Source organism: Orcinus orca, chromosome 11 (assembly GCF_937001465.1).
Source record: "Orcinus orca chromosome 11, mOrcOrc1.1, whole genome shotgun sequence".
Classification (NCBI taxonomy): domain Eukaryota; kingdom Metazoa; phylum Chordata; class Mammalia; order Artiodactyla; family Delphinidae; genus Orcinus; species Orcinus orca.
Genome location: NC_064569.1, coordinates 27,148,022 through 27,166,801, shown reverse-complemented (window position 1 = coordinate 27,166,801; position 18,780 = coordinate 27,148,022). Strand labels below are relative to the sequence as shown.

Below are 18,780 nucleotides of genomic sequence, written 5' to 3'. Positions count from 1 at the left end.
TGGTTCTTGATGGGTCCTTACATATTTTGTGTTTTCTTTTAAGTACCTACTTTTGTTAGTAAATTATTTTAAGGACCATTTAAATATGAATTGCTATACAAATTCCTTCTGATAAGTTTCAAGAGGTCACGTAGTTAAATCTTTTTAAGGTATATGGAGAAAGAGAGCTGTTGCTACCCAGAGGTTGCTGTGAAAAGACCAAATACCAGAAAGTGATAGCTTTCAGAGCTTTCAGACTTCCAGAATCTAATCTCTTTCCATCAAAAAGACCATTGTGAATCCACACAGTGAAGGCAACTGCTTGTGATTGTGAGCACAATAAATTGTAGCATTTAAATCAGTACTGGTAGTGAACACATACTGATTTCTATGCATACCTGTTTTCACGGGAATTTCTTATACCTCCATCTCTACACATTCTCCTTTTAAAGCTCTGTGTGAACCAAATCAGTTTTTCACCTATGCTCAGAGAGTGCTAGATGCTTGAAAGAAAAGATGCTTCTCTGAATGTGAATGCTACTCTCTTCTCTCTAATATAAGCAGGTTATTTAAAGGTCTTGTTTGTTTGTTTAGCAACTCTCTATCATCTGCTTACCATAAGGGAAGCTGTATTTTTAAACGTGCCCAGATACCGGTAATGGAGTCACAATAGAGGCTTGTCAATTTGATTTCATAACTATATTAAATTTAACCAATTGGGTAATAAAGCTGGTCACAAAAGCTACAAAGAACTGATTATGGAAATTAATTTTCTATTTTTAACCCTAACAATATTTCATTATTTTGGACAACACTTGCATAGATGACCAGAAATCAAGATATTTTCCCACGAACAGCTGCTTAGGGATCACATCATTCAGATTAACATTCAGAATTGGAAAGAGAGAAAATTACATTTCCCGTGAGGTTTGCACCTCTGCAGCCTTCTGAGCAATTTGGAATCCTTCCATCGAAACCAACCCCCCTCGTTCTCACCCTTCCACCCTGCCCCCACAATTGCTTTGACCTGAATTGCTTGTTATTTGAGGAGGATGGAGTTCTGTAACTGCGTCCTGCATTTCCCTTAAAGTGGGCCCCATAGATGTCCACAGTGTTCTTAGAAGAAAAGGTGTGGATAATGTTGCCTGAGTCAGTATTATTAATAATTTGAAATAGTCCCTAAAAATCATTGCCTTCTTTAGGAGACAGCAAAAGCACATTATGCAGCGTGTAAGTGAAATGAATGACCAGTTAAAACCACAAAATGATCATCCTCAGTGGCTGGGTCAATCAAAAATAACCAGAAAAAGCCAAATTCAGTACCCGAATCAAAACTGTTAGATACAACACTGTGTAAATTAAAGCATGCAAACTAGTTTATCCCTCTTTCTACAACAGATTAATTCATGAAAATGTGTGGAAAACAGATTTTGTGACCCAAATTCTTTTTTAAAACCGTATCTCATTTTTGCATGTTGCTTTACAATTTTAAAAGTATTTGAATGTATGCTTTCTCAGGTAAACCTCTCTCTCAGCAACTCTGTTAGTAGGTGGAATTATGGGAAATAAATCTAGGTGATTTGTCCAGACACACGGAAAGGAGTAGAGTTGGAGGCTCCAGACCAAGTCCACAGATTTCTTCAGCTTAGGGAAGATACCCACATACTTCTGTGATGTAAGCAAGCCCTTTGAAATATAGTCATGCTCTAATTTTCCATGTTAGAAAATATGGATTTTTATGTTGGATTTATTTAAAGCAGTATGTGCCTGTATGTATAATATGTTTTTGTTGCTTTCTTATTTCTGTTTTTGGAGAAGGGCATGGCTGAGTTATTTTATATGTTTAACTGTCATATTATTATTTGTTTTATTCTCCAATTGAACAGAAAATAATGACTTGCCTTAAAGAGGTTAGTTTCCATTCTGATTAATATTTATTTTTTAATTCTACCCAGTTTAAAATTTCTTTAAAATCTTAGAACACAGCTGCTAATTCATTAATCCACTATACTGATCTCAAACTCAACGACTGCCTAGGCAAATTAATCTGCGTTATTTGTCGTTTAAGATTGGCGTTTTAACTAGAGAAACCATCTATTGAGCCATCCTGCAGGTTGACTATCAGGAGTCACAACTTTCCTTGAACAGGAAGAGTGTCTGTGGTTTAAAGATCTAATCTGGTTTTATTCCCTGTTACCAACTACCTTGTAGTTATTTTGGGAACCAGTAAATGGGTCTCAATTCTTTCATCTGAAAACTGAAGGAGAAGCTTCCTTTTAAGGATTTATGTCAGCAAATAAAGAACTTTTACAGAGTATTTGGAGTTGCCCAGGTAAAGGTTCTAGAGGAAAGAGAATGACTGTTTTTGGTTCTCATTAAAAAAAACCTCTGATAATAATAATCTCTCCAGGGTTTTGATAAATGGCAATTTCAGAAGAGCCACAGTGCAGTCAAATAGTAGAGATCAGTGGAAAGGATGAGCCCAGAGTTCAAACCCGATATTAAATCTCTTCACAATTTGAAGCAAGTAATTTGTTTCCCTCTTTTTTAAGGGACATGCCAATAGCTAACTCTGCATCACAAAGTATTGAAAAATAAAATAATTTGAGCTCCTTAAAGAAAAGTAGTATTGAAATGTAAGGAGTTGCTTTAAAATGCCTTAGCAGCCTCAGCAACAACGTGAGTTAAAGAATGTAAACTAAACATTTAGCCTCCCTTCCCACACCAGCAGGACCCTTGCAGCCCTGCCCCCCTGATAGCCTGGGGTGGGGGTGGGGGTGAGAGAAGGAACAGTGGGGCCCGAGTTGGGGACTACCGACAGCCTGGGCAGCCTCAGCAGGAGCCTCAGGCAGGCATTGAGAGCTACTACTTAAGCCTCTCACAGCTTTTGCTCTGGGGTCGGACGGAAGATTCCTTTCCCTTATTCAATGTCCAGGTTCCAGGCATCCTCTGTCATTGAAGTTAAAAATTAAGGAGCTGCCTGACCTTTTGCTAACCCTTGAGAAGAAATCAGGCCCCTGGAAACAGGAGAAGACTGGCTTGACTCAACTCTCTTGGTCTTTAGGGTGACAGTTACAAGCCTGCACCTGCCTCCGCCAGGAGCCCTTGAGGCCTAAAACTTGTTTACCAGCCAGATTATTTGGCTCCAGGAAGTAACACACATATACAAACATAATTTGAGATGGATTCATACTTTTTAGCTCTCTGGCAACAACACTCTTCATTCCGCCTCTACCTCAAAATAACTTGTGAAAGTATTGTCAGTTAGACTCTATAACAATTTATTGGAAAAGTATGTTGCTATGTTCCAATTGTACTGGAAAGGGTCTACCTGTGTTGTTTTATTCCCAACATCTTTCACAAGTCTCTCAATCCTGCAAGAGTTGAGTATTTTATTTTTTCCTCTGATTTCTAAAAGAATGCTACGTGACAGAGTAATTTTGGTTAAAGTTAGGGAACTAGAAATTACCTAGGTTTTAGAGATCTTTTATTATTTTGATTAGGCTTTTTTTTTTTTGTAGGGCAGTGGGAGATCGCAAAAGAACAAACAAAAAGCTGGGAGCTTTTTAAGCTCAAAGAGGAGCCTCAGTTGAGAGTCCCTGCAGGCCCCACAGAGCTGAGCAGGAAGGGCTGCCTCCTGTGCAGTGTCTGCAGGAAAGGGCTGACTTGTTATACCCCAAACTAAGAACTAGCCGGCAATTTGTTTGTGGTGTACAAGTTGATTCTCTCTCCTGCCTAACTCTCATGTTGCTAAATGCCTCAGGCCCCGGTTTGGCATTTTTCAAACTGATCCATGTTTTCTTTGACCACACCACCCATTATATTTATTGCCTTCACCTACATCCTCTCAGGAAGCTTCAGAGTTTCTGCCTTGGGTATTCCTCTGACTTACCGAACTGTTAACTGTAATTAACATTTTTAGATCTTTGTGAAAATCTCCTCTCTCCTTTCTTCCCTTTTCTCAAAAAAAATTTTTTTAAATAAATATTTTTAATTTTAATTCAACTTTTAGTTTGAAAAGCTTGTGGAGAATGTTGTCATAACCTGCAATCATTTGCCATATCCAAGGGTCCTGTTAATAACCTAGCACTTAAAAAACACTAATGTAAATCTAGTACTTGTCATTGACCTTAATTTTTTTAAATAAATTTATTCATTTATTTTTGGCTGCGTTGGGTCTTTGTTTCTGCGCATGGGCTTTCTCTAGTTGCGGCAAGTGGGGTCTACTCTTAATTGCGGTGCGTGGGCTTCTCATTGCAGTGGCTTCTTTTGTTGCAGAGCATGGGCTCTAGGAGCAAGGGCTTCAGTAGTTGTGGCACGTGGGCTCAGTAGTTGTGGCTCGCAGGCTCAGTAGTTGTGGCACACAGGTTTAGTTGCTCCGTGACATGTGGGATCTTCCCGAACCAGGGCTCAAACCCGTGTCCCCTGCGTTGGCAGGTGAATTCTTAACCACTGTACCACCAGGGAAGTCCTGACCTTAACTACTTAAATTTAAAATATATTATTGTTATATAATATTTACTGATTGGCCCACTTATTTTAATATATGCTTGATTACAGGAAATCTTCACCGAACTAGCAGTGTTCCTGAGTATGTCTACAATCTACACTTGGTTGAAAATGATTTTGCTGGGGGCCGTTCACCTGTTACTAAAACGTATGACATGCTAAAGGTAGGATACCAAAGAATATAACCCTAGTTACCAGGTTACCAAGAAAACATTTTTAAACTTCTGTAGGTTATTTTTTAATGTTTACTGTTCTCAAGTATTACCATTTCCTAAATGAATTATGAGAAGTGGACACCATGGAAAACTGGAAACTTTAAACTATTAAATCCTGGTGCAAATAACTAGACAACCAAGTCTTATTTAAAGACAGATTTTACCCAGAAAGGAGCTGACTTCTCCGTGTGATTCAGAGAAACCAACACCTTGTGTAATAGTCCTAGAATAGTTAATCTTCAGCAAAGATGAAAACTGATTCATGCCTCATTTAAACTTTATTTCTCTCTTGCGCAGACAGGTACAGCTGCCACTTATGAAGGTCACTGGGGGAGAGGAACTTCGCAGTACAGCTCTCAGAAGTCAGTGGAAGAAAGGCTCTTGAGGCAGCCTCTGAGGAGACTTGAGATTTCCCCGGACAGCAGCCCTGAGCGGGCTCAGTACACACACAGCGAGCACCAGTACAGCCAGAGAAGCCGGGCCGGGCACACCTCGCGGCAGCAAGAGAGCAGGAGGTCCACGCTTCTCGCGCCACCTCGCTACGCCCGCTCAGAAATTGTGGGTTTCAGCCACTCCGGGGCGGTGGGCAGACAGCGCCACTACGACTCGTACAGGCGCTACCAGTACCGGTCTGTGAATGACGCCGTCTTTGACGGCGCCCAGGTCCACCCGGTGGTGCTCACGTACCCCAGGCCTGGGACCAGCCACAGCCTGGGCAACCTCCTGGAGAAGGAGAACTACGTGAATGCGGGGCCCGCCGCGGGGCAGGCCAGGCCGGCGTCCGTGCAGCCGGGCACGCAGGGCCGGGCGGCGCGGTCGTCCTGGCATCAGAGCTCCTTCCACAGCACCCGCACGGTGAGGGAGGCCGAGTTAGGCGGGAGGAGGACCCACATGACTGTGGGCCAAGTGGCAGCAGGAGGAAGTGGAAACGTGCTCGCGGAGAGAAGCACTTTCACCGACGCGCAGGCTGGGTGAGTCCCCTTCTCAATCTGCAGCACAGTCGGTGCCAGCACATTCTGTTCCCACAGCTCTTACCGTGGTGAGCTGGTGCTCCTGGGGCTGCAGAGAAAGGCTTCCAGAGATAAGTGATTAGAACAATGACTTCTCAGGCAGCTGCCTAATTGACAGATTAGCCTGTTTGCCTCAGGGTCAGGGGCCAAGCTACCTGCTTGTATGGCAGCTCGGTGGGGGAAATGTGACTTTTAATCCATCTGTTCCAAATTAGATGCTGGCTAAAGGGATGGCTGAGGGATGGCTGCCCCTTGGCTATATGAAAATATGCTTTGAATGAGAGCTAACTCCAGAGTAGACCAAGCAATGGATAATTGCATGCATCAATTATTCTCAATCATTCCTTGAAGTAAAGGAAGGAAAAAGGCAAAAGTGTTTATTCCTGGTGCTAAGAGTGAACCTCAAATGCTGTTTTGATAACACTACCACAAAAAGATGGAGCTAAGCAAAGGCAGCTAATTTCTAGATGTCTCTTCCTTCCTTTGATACCTGATAATTTTACTTTTTGATTCTGGTATCAGTGATTGGAGGGATTTTGTTTTGCAATACTGAATAATTAAAATAATTGAAGTTTCAGAGTCATTCCTTTGCCTCTCCTATTTACTTTATACCTTGACTAATCTAGTTTTTGGAACTTTAACCTTTATTCAAGTTTAATGGTGGAACACAAATTTCTTAAACTGAGGAACTCACTAAGAGAAAGGTTAAGAAATGGATGGATGATTACATCAGTAACTCCCAAAATAATGATGTGGTATCATTATGGTAAAACATTAAATACATGACTTTTTAAAATTTCTAATGGAAGTTGTTACCTTTAATCATCCCTTTAAGTGAAATTGTGCAGTATACTCATTGATTAGGTAGGCACTGGTGAGAAAAGATGTTAGGGCTAATCTAATCTTGAAGCAAGAAATATTTTTTATAAAGCAAAATTGAGCATGAGACTTCCAACATTTCTTGTAGAAAGCAGATCTTTGTCAATATGGACACATAAAGAAGAAAAATACATGAGGTAATTATGGAGGAAAAAGCTGGTCAAGTCTTTTAAATGGATAATTCAAGATGTATTAAATGCCTACTGTATTCTAGGATTTGAGTCAAGCACAGTTTTTTTTTCAAGCACAGTTTTAACAAAATGATTCTAACAATAACAAAACTGTTGTGCCACGCTCTCCAGCAACCGGCATTCTTCTCTTCTTGCATCTCTGTGTCCCCACACTGCTTCCACCACCTTGTCACTTCCCAGTCTGTCATCAACCCACTGCAGTATGGCTTTAGTCCCCACCATTTCACTGAAATAGGCTCCCCACAGATCTACCAATGATTGCCTTAATGCTACATCTGAAGCAGTCCTTATATTACTCAGTCTGTGGGCAGCATTTGACACCACTATCTGTGAAATTCTCCCTTCCCTGGGTTGTCGGGGCACCAGCTTCTCCTGGTTTTCTCTAGCCATGTCTTAGTCTTCTCTGAGAAGACTTTTCTGCATGCCCAAGGAAGTCATCTTCATCAACCCTTCTCTTCTGGTCTTGGTGCTCTTCTAAAGAGGCCCTGTGTACTGCACTTGTATCCTGTGATTCCCAGTGTTTTATTTTCAGCTCTGTCCTCCATCCTGGACTCTAGATCTGTATGTATTTCTAACAAAGTCATGGACTCAGTATGTTCAAAACTAAATCTATCAGCTCTTCCCTACCCTCTACTTCTATCTTCTCATACTAAAGTCCTAAATTTACGTCCTATCTTTACAAACCTGGGAGTCATTCTTATCTTTTCCCTCCATAGTCACATATCACCAAGCCATATTTTATTCTCCTTAATGGGTCTTAAATTTTTACCCTTCTTTCTGTGTCTATTGCATAGGTCTCTCTGCCTCTGGTCTTGCTCTCTCAACCATTCTCTAGGACCATTAGAATAGTCTTCCCAAATATGATGATTCCTCTCTCCAATTTATAACCTTCCCATAATTCCACCAAATTTTTGTGCTTTTTACCATGGCACACAAGGCCCATGTTTTCAGCTATGCTTATTACTCTAGTCTCATCTCTTTCTACTATCCTCCACCTGTCATCATCACCTTCCCCAAACACATCCCCAGTCAAACCACCTCGAACCTCTTTTACTTCCCTTAATGGAAAATATTTATTTACATATTTTCTTTCTCTCTTTCTGCCTTCCCTACTTCTTTCCTTCCTTTCTTTCCTCCTTCCTTCTTTTCTTTGTCTATCTATCTATCTATCTGTCTCCTCCCAGTAGCTTTGGCTGGCTACTCATGATTCTGGATCTCAGTTACCACCCTTTCCCTGACCACTCCCCTCACAATCTAGTTTAGGAGCCCCAGATAGCTGTATTGTGTGGGTGTGTCTACCAGAATAGTATATTGTGGTTGTTAGTTTTCTTATCTGTTCCCCTTCTAAATTCGAGTTATTGTTTTAATAGGGTGGATTTTATTACAATAATTGATCATATTTCAAAGACTAGAAGGAATATTTGGGGTCAAGAAATTTAAAATAAAGGGAAAGAATTCTATTCTTGATGATTCCCAAAGTTGCCATCCTAGAGACCAGAAATCATAGAAATGAACACTTCTTGAAATTTTTGCTATGTATGGAAAGGGCGTCAGGGATATTTCCTATAATGATCAAGGTTGGCATCCATATCTGATTCTCTTCCTCCTTTGGTGTGCCCCATGGCTCATTTCAGTTCCCCGGGCTGCCCCCTGAGAGCTCTGCCCTTGAGAACACACACTCTGCTCTCCTTTGCCTTGCAGTGTCTCACATTTCAACCTCTATCCAGTCCCTATATTTGGAAGCTGCTTTTTTATGTCTAGTGAAAATCCCACATGTAAGGAAGTGTTCTTTCATATTTGTGGAACGTTCCTATAGAGTAGTTAGGTAAAACTATAAAGCTACATAATGACACAGGTATTAAACAATGGATCTTTGTTTCTAAAAGAAGAATGGCTGGTCAGTTTCTAATGCAGCTGAAAATCAAAACATTGGAGTAAAGAGAGATAGTGAACAACTGTTCTAAATCAGACTAATGAAAAAGGTTTAAGAAATCACCAAGTAAAACACTGTAGATCAGTTTTACTGAAAATATGATTTCTGTACCTATGGAGGACTGGTGGTTCAGCAAATGAATATTAGGTTGCTCCAGTGTACCCAGCACTGCAGTAAGCACCATAGAGGATCCGTAAAAAAGAAAATAAGACACATCAAGTCCTAGATTGTACTAGTGTCTATAGGAATTCAGAGAACAAAAGAGTGATGTATTAGTAGAGGGAGAGAAAGGTGAGAGACTTTATCTCTGGTAGGATCACCAGTCAACTTTGTGACATAGAGCAGCACAGAGCAGAAGAGATGTCATAAAAACTTCCCTTCACATCCTCTTAATTAACAACCTCTCTAGTTCTTTGATTCCTCAAGTCTCTTTTAGTTATATCTTTCTTTCCATTTCCATTTTTAACAGCCCAGTTCACAACTTTATTGCTTCAGCTAAGACTCTTGTAGTGCCCTCAAAACTGTGTCTAGAGACACATATCCACTCCAAAGTCATCTTTCCAAAGCAGTGCTTTCATCACACCTAAAATCTTTGTGAGGTAGGGTGGTTTGCATTTCCTAAGCATCTGACAACACGAGGGAGCTCTTCATTCATCATCTGGTGTTTGCTTGGCCTTCAGAGCTATTCTAATATCTGGGAACCAACCTAGGGCAGGGCTGTATTATTATTGGCAGGAATGCAGTTGCTGAGGGATTGCACACCTAAAAAAAAGGACCGTTTTTAATTTTTTCGTATAATATCTCATATTCTGACCAGTGATATTTTACACTGCTTCCTCTTTACATTTTTGTAAAACATATATTGATATCATATTAACATATTAACTAAAGTTGTTGAAAAGACTCACTTCTGGAGAATCTGCTCAGTGGATAATGGGGCCGAGGAACAACTGCTCATCCTGATGCTTCCCTCCCCAACCCCATCTCCCAAGCCACATTTCTACAGGCTTCAAGAAATGTTTTGTGAGTGAGCAGAAAGGGGGGAAAGAAGGACGAAAGGGAAGCAGGGAAGGAAGTAGGGAGGAAGAGAGATTGAGGTGAAACCAGGCAGGACCCTGCAGGGCCTTGCCTGTGTGCAAAATTCCCTCCATATCCCACGTTTCTTGTTTGAAGAAAGGCTTTTGTCTCCTAGGCCCTCTCTGAGTTCCAAAGAGCCGGCTCAAGTAGTTAATGATTAGAACATTGGAGTCACAGGACTCCTAGTTCATCCTGAAGGGATATAGATAACAATCTAACACATATCTCTGAGTTCTGCAGAAACTAGGACCGCCACTCATTGTGGATAGTGACTATGTGCTGACCACCAACACCTAGACCCCATACTGGTTGGAACCAGAAGGTTGATTGTTGAGATTCCTGGAACATCATCCTGTTACCTCACCACCATCAGAAGAATGTCCACAATCTGATCAGGCACCCTGCAACCCTCACTCCTAATTTTGCCTTTAAAAACCCTTCCCTGGGGCTTCCCTGGTGGCGCAGTGGTGAAGAGTCCACCTGCCAGTGCAGGGGACACGGGTTCAAGCCCTGGTCCGGGAGGATCCCTCTTGCTGTGGAGCGGCTGAGCCCGTGCACCACAACTACTGAGCCTGCGCTCTAGAGCCCGCGAGCTACAACACTGAGCCCGTGAGCCACAACTAATGAGCCTGTATTCCACAACTACTGAAGCCCATGCCTAGAGCCCATGCTCCGCAACAAGAGAAGCCACCGCAGTGAGAAGCCCACACACAATGAAGAGTATCCCCCCCACCCCACTCACTGCAACTAGAGAAAGCCCGCGCAGCAACAAAAACCCTAAAAATAAATAAATAAATTTATTTTAAAAAAAACCCAAAAACCCTTCCCTGACAGCCATCTGGTCTTTTGAGCATGAGCTGCCCATTCTCCTTGCTTGGGTGCCCTGAAGTAAATGCTGTACTTTCCTTCACCACAACTCTGTGTCATTAGATTGACTGCTGTGTGTTGCACTAGCAGACTCCAATTTTGTTGGGAAACAGAGGGGAGGAGTGCTATGGGAGAATAGAGGAGGAAAAGAATAGCTCCATCTGGGAGTAGGGCTATAGGAAAGATTTCACAGAAGTGATGATATTTGAATTGAGTCTTGAAAAATTAAGAATTAGGTAGAAGGGGGGCTTCCCTGGTGGCGCAGTGGTTGAGAGTCCGCCTGCCGATGCAAGGGACACAGGTTCGTGCCCCGGTCCGGGAAGATCCCACATGCCGTGGAGCGGCTGGGCCTGTGAGCCATGGCTGCTGAGACTGTGCGTCCAGAGCCTGTGCTCTGCAACGGAGATGCCACAACAGTGAGAGGCCTGCGTACCGCAAAAAAAAAAAAAAGAATTAGGTAGAAGGGTGGGCTTTCTAGAAAAATCAGAGAGAGTGGCTTGTGAAGAGGCATGCAGTGTTTAGAGAAGGATTAAAAGTCTGGTGTGGTTGGAGGATGGGTTAGTCCATCAGGGGAGGGAGAGGAGATGGGGTGGAGGATGGCAGGAGATGAAGTCAGACTGAGGTCAGAACATATGCCATGTTATAGAGTTGGACTTTACAGACAATAACAAAACAGGAAATCGATGCCCTGACAGCTGTGGCAGACCTTCTTGTTGAGGAAGTCTTCGTTATGTTTTGGAATTGTTTTTAATGATAAAGTAAAGTAGCATTAGGTTGGCTGGTAGTGAATGCAGAAGTTCTTTGTGAATCATGTTCAGGAATGGAATTAATTGTTGGTGTTAGAGACTTGGGAATTCAAACTCTCCTGAGTCATTTATGACTTACGAAGTACATTAATGGCTGAATCTTGAAAAAAAAGAAGTGTTAAACAGGAGGTTATTCTTAGGTTATGAATGATCTTTCATTAGTTTAAACATCTGTAGTGGTGGATGGTAAAAGACTTAAAACTAATTTCACTTTTGATTTCCCTGTAAAGGAATTGGAGTCCATGCATATGAAATATTTCCATCTCTTTTTTTTTTAATAGATCTTTATTGGAGTATAATTGCTTCACAGTACTGTGTTAGTTCCTGTTGTACACCAAAGTGAATCAGTGAATATGCATATACCTGTCCCCATATCCCCTCCCTCTCGAGCCTCCCACCCGTCCTCCTTATCCCACCCCTCTAGTTCATCGCAAAGCACCGAGCTGATCTCCCTGTGCTATGCCGCTGCTTCCCACTAGCTAACTATTGGAAAACAGGATGGAGGTTCCATCTCTTTTTAAAAGGGTGTTTATATTAAATAAAAGTGATTCAAATTCTAGTTTTAGTGAAAATAGCCTACATTTTTTACCAATTAACTTGATTGCTAAGTTCCAACAGTTAAAAATATGAGATCATTATATAATTCTCAGTATAGATGCCAGAAGTGCTTCATTTTTAATACCCTTATACTCATGAGGTAACACTTCTGTGTTTGAACATGTGTTTCAGAAGCAGTGGAAATTAGTTTTTAGTCATGAGGCCCATTACTCTTATCTTCACCTGTGCCACACCCACACACACAGCCATTCACAACATACACATGCTCACCTCTGTACACAGGCGCATGTATTGATGGGTTAGCCAGCTGTAAGAGAGAATTTCCTCACTGTTCTTGCTAGCAGGTACTGGAAAATTCCCTCCCATAATGTCTTAGGAGTCTCCATTACCTGAAATGAATCAGGTGTAACCTTCTTTGAAGCCAAAAAAAGTCCTAGGTTACCTTTAAAGCATGTCTTTAGCCACAGTCCTAACGTGTTGCCATCCTGAGTATGGTTTCTCTGAGGCGATACTTAAGGAAGTGCAGATGTGCAAAAGAAAAAAGGAAGTGCACATCTACCTTGGTAATAGGCTACCTAACCTAGTCACCCTCTAGGCAGAAGTAAAAGGGGAGGAAAAAAATGCCACTTCTGTGAGGCATTTGGGAGCTATTGTTTTACACATAGCAATTTTATTTGTTCTCTATAAAGTATCCTGTCAGTATCAAACTGAGTCAGATTTCATAACACTACTGCAATTAGTAGAGGGCAAAGTATGCTACTAGATAGATGTAAACTGAATGTCATTACAATGGCAAAGCAAATGGTAACAGAATGTTTATAAAATTGTCTTTAAAAAGGGCTTTTTATTGTTGCATGTAATCATTACCTTTCCTGATGGATTCTGTCACACTAGCATGACTTATTTTAACCAAACAAACTCAGTTTTCCTGGCTTGTACTGTTTACATACTACTATATTCATCAAATAAGCGCACTTTTAGAATGCTTCTTTTAAAACTGAGTTTCAGGTGAAGTAACAGATTTTGAGCAGCTGGTGAGAAAAATCTAATGATTTTTGAGGGAAGGTGTTTAACTTACAGGTGTGACATTACCAGGGTAGGAATAATTTTTAATTTCTGTGACCAAATTTCTTTTAAATTTCATGTAAGATACATGTTTATCTTAAACAGAGTTAAGTTTCCTCTCAATTCAGTGGTATCTTTAGAGGCTAGTCTGACCAGAGCTGGAGTGTTTCTGCTGCTAGCTTCCTATACCTTCTGACCTCAGAGGCTGATTATTCCTCTGGCTGAAGAGGAGGCAAGGCTCAGACGTTCTAGGTGCTTCACGATATTAGCCAAGTCATCTCTGGAGGATCAAGTTGACAGGAGAGGGCAGGTTTGGAATTTTGCTGAATCTGTGACTGTTTGTCTAGGAATGCAGACACGGAGATGACTCTGGAGCGAGCAGTAAGTATGCTTGAGGCAGACCACATGCCGCCGTCCAGGATTTCTGCTGCAGCTACTTTCATACAGCATGAGTGCTTCCAGAAATCTGAAGCGCGGAAAAGGGTGAGCATATCATATTAAGTCTGATGTAAAACTAGCACACTTTCACATCTATTACGGTGATACTGCAAACTGAAACCAATTTTAATTTATTTTAATTTTTGAAAATCTTCATTGAGTTATGTCAATCGTAGCTCAATTTTTAAGATTAAATAAATAATCTTTATTGAGACCTTTTAATTTAAAAGGAAATATACACTGATTGCCAAAAAAAATTTTCCTACAATCCAGAAACTTAGAATGTAAATCACTACACATACCTCTGCCGTCTTTGTCTGACCTTTTAGAACCATCCCCAGAGATAATTGTTTGTATCAGTCTGTATAGTTTCAGATTTTTCTGAGAGAGAAAGGGAGTGAGAGAGAGAAAATGAGTGTACATTTTAGGCTATTATTTTCTATGTTTAAAAAAATATATTAAATGTAAGCAATGTGTTCCAATTTTTGTTTTCCTTAAACAATTTCTTTAACAGATTACAACAATGGATAGCTTTGTACATGTATCTTCTGGCATTTCCACCAGTGTTGCTATAGGACAGATCCTCCAAAATGGAATCAATGTTCGTTTTCAAAAGTGGTACATTTGTGGGGGAAAAAAATCATAGTTCAAAAAGGCATGCAGTGAAAAATAAGTTTCTCTCCTACTCCAAACCCCAGTCTACCCCCCATTTCCCTCTTTCTCTCTCAGCCTCCCATTCTCATTCCTCCTCCCTCCCTCCTTCTCTCTTTGTCTCTCTCATCAATTTTGGGGTATCTTTCCAGAGATAGGTTATGCATGTAGAAACAATTATTGGATGGGTTGGTTGAATATCCTTTTTTGTTTAAAATAAAATCACAAATGGTAACAGGTTATTTATAGTACTCAGTACTTTATGTTTTTATCTAACACTATATCTTGGAAATCTTCAGTATTTATTAGCCCTACTTCATTCTTTAAAACTGCCACATAGATTTCTCTTGTATAAGTGCACCAATTTTGTTTGTTCAGTTTTTTAACAGACTTGCTAAGGTTCAAAATGACAAAGTTTTGACATATGTTTTGATACTGTGAAACCATCATCACAATCAATATAATGAGCATATCCATTACCTCCAAAGTTACCTTGTGCGCCTTGGTAATCAATACATCCCACCCCTACACAACCCACTTCCAGTCCCAGGCAACCAGTGATCTGCTTTCTGTTACTATAGATAAGTTGAATTTTCTAGGTTTGTATATAAATGGAATCATATTAGTAAATATGCATTTTTTGTCTGGATTCTTTTTTTTTTTTTTTTATGGTACGCGGGCCTCTCACCATTGTGGCCTCTCCTGTTGCGGAGCACAGGCTCCAGACGCGCAGGCTCAGCGGCCATGGCTCAGGGGCCCAGCCGCTCTGCGGCATGTGGGATCTTCCCAGACCGGGGCACGAACCCGTGTCCCCTGCATCGGCAGGCGGACTCTCAACCACTGCGCCACCAGGGAAGCCCTGTCTGGATTCTTTTACTCAGCTTAACTTAAATCTTTTAAGATCCATCCATGTTGTATGTATCAAAAGATGTGTGTGTGTGTATGGCTGAGTAGTATTTTGTTGTATGGATACACCATAATGTGTTTATCTATTTACCTGTTGATGGACATTTGAGTTTTGGCTTTTACAAATAAAGCTGCTATGAACACATGTATACAAACAAATGTTTTAATTTCTTTGGGGTAAATTCCTTGAAGTGGAATGCCTGGATGATATGGTAGTTGTATGACTTTTTAAGGAGTTGCCAAACTGTTTTACAAAGTAGCTGTACCATTTTATATTCCCACTAGCAATGTATGAGAGTTCCAGTTCCTCGATATCCTAACACTTGACATGGTCAGTATTTATTAGAGCCTATAGGTTTGTAGTAGTATTTCACTGTGGTTATAATTTGCATTTTCCTAATGACCTGTGATGTTGAACATCTTTTCATTTGCTTATGTATCATCTATATACCTTCTTTGGTGAAATGTGTTTCCAGATCTTTTGCCCATTTTTTTATTTGGGTCTTTTGTTTTCTTATTGAATTCTGATATTTCTTTATAGATTCTGCATATAAATCTTTTTTCATATATATGATTTGGAAATATTTTCTCTCAGTTGTGTTTTGTTTTTTCATTCTCTTAACAGTTTTTAATTTTGATGGAGTCTAATTTATCAGTTTTTCCTTATGGGTCATACTTTTCATGGTGTATCCAAGAAATCTTTCTGTACTCCAAGTTCACAGAAATACTCTTCTATATTTTCTTCTAGAAGTTTTTTAAGTATAATATTTTATAGTTGATCAACAGTCCTTTTGGGGTTAATTTTTGTATATATTGCAAGATGTGGACCAAAATTCCTTTTGTTAAAATATATGTATATGCAATTGTTTAGGCAGGATTTGTTAAAAAGACTAGCCTTTTGGTACTGAGTTATTTTTGCACTTTTGTTGTAAAGGAATTGATCATATGCATATATGTGAGTTTATTTCTGGACTATGTATTCTATTCCATTGATCTCTGTCTATCTTTTTTTTTTTTTGCGGTACGCAGGCCTCTCACTGCTGTGGCCTCTCCCATTGCGGAGCACAGGCTCCGGACGCACAGGCTCAGTGGCCACAGCTCACGGGCCCAGCCACTCTGCGGCATGTGGGGTCTTCCTGGACCAGGGCACGAACCCGTGTCCCCTGCATCGGCAGGCAAACTCTCAACCACTGTGCCACCAGGGAAGCCCTATCTTTATACAAATACCATACTGTCTTGATTACCATAGTTTTATATTAAGTCTTGAAATTAGGTAATGTTAGCCCTCTGACTTTGTTCTTTTTCAAGTTATTTTGGCTATTCTAGGTGTTTTGCTTTCCATTTGAATTTTAGAAATGAGCTTGTCAATTTCTATATTTTAAAAAACTGCTGGGATTTTGTTTTGAGGTTGCATTGAATCTGTAGATCAATATGTGGAGAATTGACATCTAAACAAGTCTTCTGACCTCTGAACATGGTATACTGCACCACTTACTTAGGTCTTCCTTAATTTCTCTCAACAGTGTTTTGTAGTTTTTACTCTAGAGATCTTTCATTCTTTTGTCAGATCTTTCCCTAAAGATATCATATTTCTAGATGCTTTTATAAATGGTCAAGTTTTGTTTTTCAATTTCAATTTTTTGTAGTTCAATGATAGTAGATAGAAATGCAGTTGATTTTTTATATGTTGGTTTGTACCTGTGTTATTACCTAATTTACTTATTAGCTGTTGTAGCATATTTGTAAATTCATCACATTTCTACATAGAAGGTCATGCCAACTGCAAATAAAGACAGTTTTGTTTCTTCCTTTCTAATCTGGATGACTTATATGTCTTTTTTTTTTTTTAATTTAGTACTGGCTAGAACCTCCAGTACAATGTTAAAAAGAAGTGAGAGTGGACATGTCCTGTTCCTGATTGTAGGGGAAAGCATTCAGTTGTGCTTACACTATTAAGTCTGATGCTACCTGTAAGGTTTTTTGTTTTTTGAGGAATTTAATCTGGGGTATTTTTGTGGTTTTTCTTTTCTTGCTTTTTTTTTTTTTTTTTTTGGAAGAAAGGGAAAAGGCTTATACTTTAGTATTTTTAACAACAGTTTTTTCCAGCTTTTTGTTTTGTTTTTTTAATTGAGATATAATTGACATATAACATTATATTAGTTTCAGGTATACAATATAATGGTATGATATATGTATATATTGTGCAGTGATCACCACAATAAATCTGGTTACCATTTATCACCACACATAGTTACAAAATTTTTTGTCTTGTCCTGAGAAGTTTTAAGATCTACTGTCTTAGCAACTTTCAAATATACAATACAGTATTATTAATTATAGTCATCATGCTGTACATTACATCCCCAGGACTTATTTATTTTATAGCTGGAAGTTTGCACCTTTTGACCCCCTTCACCCATTGCACCCTGCCCCAAACCCCCTCCCCACCTCTGGCAACCACCAAACTGTACTCTGTACCTATGATTTTCGGGTTTTTTTGTTTTATTTGTTTCTTAGATTCCAGATGTGAGTGAGGTCATAGGGTGTTTGTCTATCTCTGTCTGACTTATTTCACTTAGCATAATGCCTTTAAGGTCCATACATGTTGTTGCAGTGGCAGTAATTCCTTCCTTTTTATAGCTGAATAATATTCCATATATATATATTTACACACCACAACTTCTTTATCTATTCATCCACCGATGGACACTTAGGTTGTTTCCATGTCTTAGCTATTATACATAATGCTGCAGTCGAGTTTCCCTGGTGGCGCAGTGGTTAAGAATCCGCCTGCCAATGCAGGGCACATGGATTCGAGCCCTGGTCCAGGAAGATCCCACATGCCGCAGAACGACTAAGCCCATGCGCCACAACTGCTGAAGCCCGTGCACCTAGAGCCCGTGCTCTGCGATGAGAAGCCACCGCAATGAGAAGCCCGCACACCGCAATGAAAAGTAGCCCCCGCTCACCGCAACTAGAGAAAGCCTGTGCACAGCAACAAAGACTCAACACAGCTAAAAATAAATAAATAAATTTATTTAAAAAATAATAATGCTGCAGTGAACACGGGGGTTCATATATGTTTTTGAGTTAGTGTTTTTGTTTCCTTCAGATAAATACCTATAAGTAGAATTGTTGCATTATATGGTTATTTTATTTTTCATTTTTTGAGGAACCTCCATACCATTTTCCACAGTGGCTGCTCCAATTTACATTCCCACCAACAGTACACAAGGGTTTCTTGTCTTTTTGGTAATAGCAATTCTAACAGGTGTGAGGTAATACCTCATTGTGGTTTTGATTTTCATTTCCTTGTTGATTAATGATGCTGATTAGTGACACATCTTTTCATGTGTTTATTGGCCATCTGTTTTCTTTGGAAAAATGTCTATTCATGTCCTCTTCCCATATTTTAATCAGGTTGTTTGTTTTGATGTTGAGTTGTATGAGTTCTTTGTATACTTTATATACATAAAGTATATAAAGTATATATACTTTATATATATCCCTTATCAGGCATATGATTTGCAAATATTTTCTCCCATTGTATAAGTTGCCTTTTGTTGATCTATTCTTCTGCTGTGCCAGAAGCTTTTTAGTTTGATATAGTCCCACTTGTTTAATTTTGCTTTTGTTGCCTTTCTTTGGATGTCAAATCCAAAAAATCATCACCAAGACCAATGTCAAGGAGCTTAC

At 39.9% G+C, this 18,780-nt stretch overlaps 1 protein-coding gene across 1 annotated transcript in view; it reads left to right on the top strand.

Moving 5' to 3' along the window:
• The window catches only part of PKP2 (plakophilin 2), a 90,069-nt gene that overhangs the window by 7,885 nt on the left and 63,404 nt on the right, over nt 1-18,780 (top strand). The window contains exons 2-4 of the mRNA XM_004270864.3: nt 4,540-4,652; nt 5,001-5,674; nt 13,437-13,572. Coding sequence (XP_004270912.1) covers nt 4,540-4,652; nt 5,001-5,674; nt 13,437-13,572 — 923 coding nt within the window. The remainder of the gene's footprint in view (nt 1-4,539; nt 4,653-5,000; nt 5,675-13,436; nt 13,573-18,780) is intronic.